General features: G+C 42.7%; 1 protein-coding gene across 1 annotated transcript in view; it reads left to right on the top strand.

Moving 5' to 3' along the window:
• The window catches only part of tfpia (tissue factor pathway inhibitor a), a 27206-nt gene that overhangs the window by 3156 nt on the left and 14690 nt on the right, over positions 1-9360 (top strand). The window contains exon 2 of the mRNA XM_008404244.2: positions 5902-6105. Within this exon, the coding sequence (XP_008402466.1) occupies positions 5902-6105 (204 nt within the window). The remainder of the gene's footprint in view (positions 1-5901; positions 6106-9360) is intronic.

The raw sequence follows: 9360 nt of genomic DNA, 5'->3' as shown, positions 1-9360 counted from the left end.
GTTTGTAACTGAACCACTTCCTGTTTGTTACTGAACCACTTCCTGTTCCTTTGAAGCTAATGAGCCGATGTTCTGGTGGTTGCCGTGGTAACAGATGTTTTCCTCCCTCATGGATGTTTGATTTTGACGCGTTTCGCTGCTGCAGCTTCGTTCTGCTGAATCCTCTTTGATCTCCGGTTTGGTGTCACCTGATTGGCTCTCTGCTCCGGCTCCGACTCGACGCTCGGATTCGGGCTAATCCTCCAGCTCAACGCCAAACTTCAGCTTTTACTTCAGTTAAAACACGTAAAACGTCTGCAGAGGAAGAAAAGCTCTGCTGAAGGTTTCTGAGTTGCTGCAGGAAGTTGAGGAGGAGAAGACAGGAAGTCCTGAGTCTGACAGATTAAGGAGAACAGCGGCGATAAGACGCTCTGCTAAAACACGYTGCATGTTTCAGGCCTCCCGTCTCCGGCTTCACTGACCCGTTGCTGACCCTTAGAAAGCTGATCTGGTGTCATTATCGTCTCTTTCATTATTATTTATACATGTATTTATTGATTTAATTTTGTCCCTTCTGGGCCTCCATACGGTTGGAGTTAGCTTCAGCAGCTGACAGAAAGCTGGACTGGTGTTTGTTTTGTCCAGATTCTGATTCTGTAAAATGTTCAGAAATCTTTTTATGTTTGAATTTACTTTCAAGTCCAGAGTTTTGTCTCCACATGAACAGTTTATTCGCCTAAATGTTGCCGTTTCCCTTTCATTTTTATGGTTTTCTTTGGTTAAACCAAAGTTTTTACAGTCTTTTCGTGTTTATTTGTATGGAGGACTTCCTTGTTTTGGCAGATGGAGCCGCTCTACTTTCTCCCCATGACGCCACGCAGAGCTGCAGGCAAACTTATGTCCACATCCCTGTTTTCCATTTGTGCTTCTGGGCAGAGAAGCAGGCGACGTCTGTCACGTTAAAGGGGTCAGAGGAATATTTTGACCTCCGCAGAGGGAGGGCTGAATTATTATGCAACGTAACTGGGAGAATTTTAAAAACAAAACTGGGTCATCATCCGTTTCTACTGGTGGACGGTGCAGGTTCTTCCTTTCTGAATCCTAAAGCACTGATCAAAAACAGTAGTTCTGTTAAAGCACTATGCTAACAAAGCTAATGCTAAATCATTACGCCAACAAGGTATTTAATGGAAGCTAATGCTAAAGCTGTGTGCCAACAAGGTACTAAGTGCTAGCTAAGAAGTTAGCTAGTCCTAAAGCACTAATCAAAAATATTAGCTCTGCTAATGCTACAATGCTATACTAACATGCTATTTACTGATGCATTGTGAGTACAATGTCTTTTACTCACTTCAAAATAAGAGCATGAATGTAAATTTTTCAGCAGTCGAAAACCCAAAAGTTAACTTGGGGGAAGCTAACTTCACTAAGCGTTTTCAAAGTTAGCAAAAACAAAGATTAGCTCTGCTGTTAGCAGCGTTATGCATGAATACATCTGAGACTGTAGGTTCGATTCCAGCCCTGGAAAATGACCAGTGAATGACCGCACTGGTCACAGAACAGCAGAGTCTGAAACTAACCGACTGATTGACTCACCAGAGCAGAGACTCGGTGAGACAGAACAGGAGCAGGAGCTCGATTTCCTGTAGCAGTCAGTCTCACAGCGATTCTGAAGAGGCCTCTGATGACACGCCAACAGCTAAATATCTGGGCAACACAGATGAAAACAAACTTTACTGAATAAAATTACTGTGATAAATGAAGATGCTGTTTTGAGACCATTTTCAAATAATATAATGCTAATTCTAATGAACATTTAACTGGAAGACATTTTGGATGTAAAAAAATAAAACAGCACAAACAAACAAATCAATTATGGATCTCTGTAAACAAAACTGTCCTTAACAGACGGCTAGTTGAGACCAGAGCAACAGACTGAAAATGATTTATTGTTTACAGCGAAAGGCCTAAGGATGACATCATCAGCCGGTAGCTAGCTCTGCTAACCCACCTCCTTTGCTTTTGCAGCTCCTCTTTAAAGTGTTGGAGTCAGGAAAACTGAACCTCCTCCTTGTCACGGTGTGCATCCTTTCAGATGCTAATCCGTTGAAGTGATGCACCCTGTTGCCATGGTTACGGATCACAACACCTGTCCAAAGGTGAGAAAGTGAAACAGGAAGTCTGGTGTGACCACGAAGTGGGCTCCGTCGTCTGTGACCACGAAGTGGGCTCCGTCTGTGGGCCGAGCGGTGACGCCGGGATGAGTTTGGTTTCTGCTCCAGTGGAGAAACAATTAATCAGCTGGTTTAGCTTTTCCTCCCGACCACCTGCCTCACCGACAGCCGCTCTTTCAAAATGGACGCCTGGCTCCTCGTTTCTCACCGCAGCAGCACCGGGTAGCTCAGTCCGGTCCGGTCCGGCTCCCAAACGCCCAGAGCCGCGTTTCCAAAGCTCTGATTGTTTTCCAGAACCTGCTGGATGCTGGTTCTGATCCGGTCAGGAACGATCTCTACATCCATCCGTCTGTTTTTAGGTTTTTCTTTCTCGGCTGATTTTTCCCGTCCTTGCTTTAGTCCTTCACGTCACCATTTCCTGATTCCTGATAGACACTGTGTGTAAACAACTAAATGTTTAGCTAGCAAGCTAACGTTAGCTACAGCTAGCTACTGCAGAGCTGAATATTTAGGTTAGCAAACCTAAAGCTAAATGGTTTGCTAACTTAAATATTTGTAGCTAAATGTGCACATTTAGCTTCAAACTAAATATTAGAAGTTTAATAAAGTTAAATATTTAGTTAGTATGCAAACTAAATATTAACTATCTTCAAGTAAATTTACATATTAAATATTTAGGTCTGAGTGAAATATTAGTAAAAAAAAATGTAGCTGCTAACTAAATATTTATGTTAGCAAGCTACACATTTAGATTAAATCTAAATATTTCAAGTTTGACGATAAATATTTACAATTATCAGCAAATTAATGTATTATTTTAGAACTAAATAGTTAACTGGATGACTAAATATTTACGGCTGACCTGAATTATAATTTGGAAACAAAATATTTAGCCTGCATTAGCAATAAAATATGTAACTTCAAACTAAGATGCTAAATGTTTAACTTAAACCAAATACTTACTTACAAAGCTACATTTTAGCTTGAACATTTATCTCTCAATATTTAATTTAGCTTTGAAAATAACAAACATCCTTTGCAGCAAACAGCAGAACCTTCGGTTTTCCTGTTTCTGAAGTGAAGTTCGCCCTGAGGCCTCGTTTCAGTTCATGACTTCATGTTTCATTCCTACTCCTCTGAACTTCCCTCCCCTGCAGAAGAAAACCTCATGGTTTGACCTTTTGACCCCGGTGTAGGGTTACGCCCTTCGCATGTAAAATGCTGGGCTGGGCTCTGACTCAGCTGCAGCTCTTTGTTCGCCCACAGGGTTCGGCTCTGACGCCTCATAAAGGCATAAATGCAGCAAAACCGACCAGCATGAGAGACGACCAGCAGTAACCATGGTTCATAAACCGTTACACAACAAACCTCACGTTCCACTGAATCATGTGTTCTGTAATAAAATCGTGTGAAGTGAGATTTTAATCAGAAAATTGGCCCCGCTGTCGTGTTTAGCCAATTATTGCCGTGGTTTTTTCATTTAGAGGCTTCAACAACATGGCCTCATTCCTGCAGAAAACGGAGCCTCTGATCCTGGCAGACATGTTGGCTCTGGTTCTGGTTCTGGGTCGGGCCGGTTCGTGACCTCTGACCCACGGAGGCATTCCCAGATGTTTGGGGTCACGACCCTGCTGGGTGTCAAGAAAAATGGTGTTTCACCGACACATGACTGCAAAATGCTACGTTAGCTGTTACTGAGGATAAGGACTCAGTTTCTGCTGTAACAATGTTGTTTAGTATCGTTATTAGCAGAGGTTTGAGTGTTGGCAGCTGTGGAGACACGTCCGCTAATGCTAATGCGGTAACAGAGATGCTAATTTTTTGCTTAGCGCTTTAGCAATTTAGCCTAGAACGTCTGATTTGTTCGGTGAGGTGTGAACGCTAAGCTAACTCCAAACCTCGGTCTGGATTCAGTTTGAATGTGAACGCCAAGCGGACCAGAGGCCTCTCCAAAAGCAGGAAGTGGACTACAGCGCAGGGCGTTCTGGGTAAATACAACCAAAACAAATGTGTTAGCCTAGCGCTAGCAGCAGAAATGGCTCCTGGTCTTTAGCTAAAGGCTAAAGTGCAATCCTCCAACCTCTAAAATCTGACGCCTCCATCTTGTTTCCATCTGGTGAAGAAGGAAGTTGCTCTCAGTGTCTTCAGGGGTTTTTGTGTCGTTTCCGTCTGTGGTTTCTGGTGCAGCGCCCCCACAGGCCAGGAGGGGAACAGGTTGGTTTGATAAAGTGGCTCAGTTAATATTTAGCTTCAAGCTGAAAGTTTAGCATGAAACTGTAACATTTCTAAATGACTAAATTAGATGGTGAAATTAAAATTAACAGGTTTTTTTCCTCTTGTGACGCACAAACCCGGTTAAATCCAGAACTTTTCAACCCGGGGAAAACGTGACGCATCAGATCATTTTTTTAAGTTTCTCTTCCAAATGTTTCCATTCTGCGTGTTTTGACTTCACGCCTGTGATGAACATGTTGGGAAACTCTTTCTGCACCGTTAAACGCAGAGGCGTGTTTTGAAACGGTGAGCAGCTCGTGATGAAGCTGCCTTCAGGGACAGATGACGGCCGGCTGATCGGATCGGACCCAGAGATCCAACCGGGTTTCATATCAGCCTGATTATCAGCCTGTGTGGAGAAAAAACGATTCACTGCAGCTCAGCGTGTCTCTGCAGGCTACAAGGGTTTCACTTCCAGCTCTGGTCTAAACAAAGTARATAAACCAACCGAAGGTCACTGCAGCTCTGCAGGAGGACAGAAAGCTGGACTCGTTTCTCAGCCTCAGGTTCTGACCTGATTTCGTCCTCTGCAGAAATTACTGTTTTAAAGCTGCAGCAACTTTTACAGAAAATATTGATTGTAACTGTGGCAGTTTGGCATGAGACAGACAACATGAGGAAAACTGTCTTCTCCCAACAGCCAATCAGAGCCGGGAGGCGGGTCTTAGTGCCGCCAATCACCTTCTGTTTCTGAACGCTGATGCTAGTTAGCATACCCACTCATGATGGCGGATAAACGGTTTTGCTGTTGGTTCTCTGCCTGTGCAGTTGATTGACAGCGCTAAGCCCCGCCTCCTGACTCTGATTGGTTGTTTTTGGTGCTTTTCAATTTATTCACAGATTATCTGTCTCATTATAAGAAACTGTCACTACATAATAATTAAAAAAATATTTTATAAAAATTACAGCCTGAAGCTTTAAAGGGTGAAACATAAAAGAAATAGAAAAAATTAAACACATTTATTCAGTTTTACTCAGTTTGTTGTTTGTTATGGTAGAGATTTGGATTTTTTTTTTATGATTAAAGCTCATAAAGTTGTGATCTATAATTGTAGTCATACACATAAAAATTAAATTAAATTCAGTTCATTTCTGTGGCATGTTTTCTTTCTTTTCTTTTGATGTTTTTCCTCTTTTTATTGTTTGAAAATGTTTGAGTATTACTCAGATTGCATCGAGTCAAAATGCTCCCAATGCTAAGAACAGGATGTGCTTTTATTTTGATAAGCAGGAAACGTCTCAACAGTGGAAAAAAAAGTTAAAAACAACGGAAAAGTCGTTTATTTCAACATTTACAAGTTTGGGAGAAAAGTCAATTATGTGGAACAAGTGAACAACAGAAACAGTTGAAATTACAGCAAATAATCCAAAATGGCGGTCAGTTTGTCCTCCGTTAGCCAAAGTCAAAAGCTAATGCTAGCCGCTAAAGCTAAACTGTTCCTTTTAAAAGTGTGTCGTCTCTTCCTCTGGGCAGGTCATGGCGGCCATCACAGCCCCATCATCTTTAACGATTTCTGCGCCATGAAAGACGAGTCGGGGCCGTGCAAGGCCATCAAGGAGCGCTTCTTCTTCGACGTCAACACCGGGAGCTGCGAGCGCTTCGAATATGGCGGCTGCAGCGGAAACGCCAACAACTTCGAGACGATGGAGGAATGTGAGGAGGCCTGCGTCTTCTCAGGTGGGCCAGAAAGATGAAAAACCTCTCGGGTTTAAACGACGTCTGTTTGTTTTATCTCCTGCTCCTGTAAATTAGATGGTTTTATTCATCGTTTGTTTCACAGATGTGACGTTTTCATGGTAGCATCATCTCTCACGTCATGGATTTTATCGCCATCTTGGGCAGAAAAGGTTATTTTATAACGATCAGCGGACGCAGATCTGATTTCTCAACAGCTTTGCTGAGGCTATAAACTTCTGTTCGCGGATACTTGACTCTAAAATAGAGATAAATAAAAGGCGATTTCATGATAATTTACGACGGTGCTTGAACTTTTATTACATTTACACTGGTGGGCACCGCTAGCCAAAACGTTAGCTGCACCAACCCTGGAACAGGAATGATAAACATTAGCTCTGCTAAAGCTAAAGTGCTAAATCAACATGGTTTTCAACAGAAGCTAATGCTAAACCATTAAATTTAACTATAGCGGTGGCTACAAGAGGACAGGAAACATAACTTCGGCCCCTTCAAAATAAGAGCACAGATATAAACTAATCACTACTTGGGGGATTATTAGCTAAAATGTCAGCATGTGAAACTTTATTGAACTGAAAGTTTGAAACAGCCACATAAAGTAGTGGTTTAGAACTAGCTAGGGGATGCTAATGGTGCTTAAAATGTTCAAAGTTAGAAAAATGCTAACGTGCTAAATGAATGTTAGCAATATTATTATTACATTAGTGCATTAATTTAATTTTAAACAACAAATTAAAGGAAGTAAATCCTTTCTCTTCCTTTTTAGCTTGATCTGTATGAGAACAAACACTTTAACAACACACAGCATGATGCTGCCACCACCAAACCTGGCAACCTTTAGCAGCTCAGCTGTGTTTTATCCTCTTTCATACGATAAGGAGTGTAAATGTCAGTCAGTAAAAACACGCAGCCTGCTGAAGGTGGAGGCAGCGGTTGGTTCTGGTTCTGCTTTCTGAGTCCCAGATGGAAAGTTTTGCTCACCTGTTCTCCTCCCATTCCTGCTGAAAGCCACAAGTTGGAGCACGCACCTGCGATACCTCAGCGTGTCTTTGGCCTGCATGGCGTGACGGAGCTTCATGGGTACAGCGAGGCCACAACAAAACACCCGGATCCATTTCAGCACTTTCTCCAGGCGTGAACATGAAATCTGCCTCAACAACTTTGGGCTCATTTTTTATTGTTTTGTTGTTTTGTGGAGTTTTATTTCTTTACTCGTCTACCTGTAACCACCTTTCAGTTAATTTTCTCAGATCCTCCTGTTTTCCTCCTCGTGTCTCACTGGTCTTTATGCTAGCTTGTTAGCACCGGGTCCAAACAGAAACACTACAAAAGTTTTACTTTGCAGAAAGACCAGAGAACCGATGAGATGTTTGGGAGGAAAGAATAAAGAAATCAGGGAACATTTTAGACGTTTTATGAGTAAATAAATACAAACGGACCCAGAAGTTTGTCGGTAAATGAGGCTGAATTCAGCAAAGTGCATCTTTGACAGCCAAAGTGTTTCTGCATGTCAGCTTTGCTTTGAGCTCTAAATTATTAACATGCATCGTAATAAAACTGCAGCACAGAAAGTCAGACTAACCTTCCACTTTGAGAGAGAAACGGGCAGAAACAAAATAACTTCAGCACCTTTAAACCACCTTGGCGACATTTTGATTCAGCTCCCAAAAGTTTTAAATAATAATAAAACCATTTAAACAAACGAGAATCCATTTTCCAAAGAGCGAATGTAGATAAAATTACATTTCTGACCTCCATGTTCGCCCAGCAGGCCAGTCCGACCCGCATGCGGCTGTTTTCAGCGGCGTGAACGATTCCCAGCCCTTCATCCATTGCTGTCAGTAGGCTGTGATGATTGTCAAAGCGTCACGTTGACGTCCCCCGTTTACCCTGAGACACCAGAGGAAGACAGACTCTGTAAATCTGGACCTAAACAGCAGCTGCGTTTCCATGCAGTCCAAAAAACGAGCAAATGCAACTTTTGAGACGTCAGAGAAAGAAAAACGAAGGGAAATGGAAACGGTTTCTCACCCAGCAGGCCGTTGCTAGGCAACCGGAGGGCGAGAGAGTGAGTTGATAAAACTCTCCAAAACCTTCGACTTGATAAAACAACAAGAACTGAAATCAGATTTTCCCCTTCAGAAGTGCAGAGGATGGAGCCAGTGAGTTAACATTTTTATCTAAAAAAAAAAAAAAAGAAATAATCTCATTTTTAATGTAATTTTTAAGGCAGAATCTAAAGTTTCTTTTATGTGTGAAGTTGATTCATCTACAGCCCGTATTCAGTTCAGGATATTTGGCTTTCAGGTGAAATTTATGGAAAAAAATCAAAGAGGTCCCGTTTATTAGAGTAGACATTTCGCCCCCTAGTGGCCGCTGGTGGTCTCGCACCCTAACTTCATGCATGTTTTGCTCTCAGATGTAAATAAAATCCTTCATAAAGGAGTGAACCACATCAGGTGAAGAGCTTCATCTGTCCTCGTTTCTCTGCAGATCAAAACGGCCCCAAACAATCCCGATATTCAGATTAAACTGATTGTTTTCTGTCAACCCGCAGTAATCCGGACTCCTCCGCGCTGATTGGCTGTCAGACGGAGGTGAGCCGCTACCTGCTGCTGTCGTCGCAGCGCAGCGTTAGCGCCAAGCTGACACATAATTCCCCCACGGCTTCGACAGATAATAACGTTTTCTGAATTATTCATCAAAAGAGCACAACGCTGCAGTCTCCCCTCTGTCTCGTCTGTTCGCCCGGAGCTTTGAGCCAAAGTCGCCTCATGAAATGCGTTTTTTACAGCGACAGCGCTGTAATGGCGGCCGGCCCTCGGCGCAGTGCGGCTGCTGAACAGATTAGCGAACAGAAGGTGTGCAGATGTGATGCATTCATGGACGTTTGGCTCACAGAGACTTCGGTTTGGCAGAAGCTGAATTCTTCTTCTGCCGTCTTGATTGATGTTTTAGGCTCTGCGGTCCAGAGCAGAGCCTGAAACAACAACGGGGTCCAACCGAGTATTTACATAAAACTCATCGACACCTCTGCTGCTTTCCTGACTCTGACGTTTCTTTTTTTAAACACTTTGGCAAAACGCCGTGACTGGCACCATCGGCAAAACGTCACCTGTGCTCATCCTGAAGCACTTCACCTCTGCTAATGCTATACCAACATTTAGCTAATGCTAACGTCAAACATGGTGGACAGAAGGAGCTGCTAGCTAAAGCATTAGCTGTACTGTTTTCAGA

The sequence above is a fragment of the Poecilia reticulata genome, linkage group LG2 (assembly GCF_000633615.1).
Source record: "Poecilia reticulata strain Guanapo linkage group LG2, Guppy_female_1.0+MT, whole genome shotgun sequence".
NCBI lineage: Eukaryota > Metazoa > Chordata > Actinopteri > Cyprinodontiformes > Poeciliidae > Poecilia > Poecilia reticulata.
This window is presented reverse-complemented; position numbering and strand designations above follow the sequence as displayed.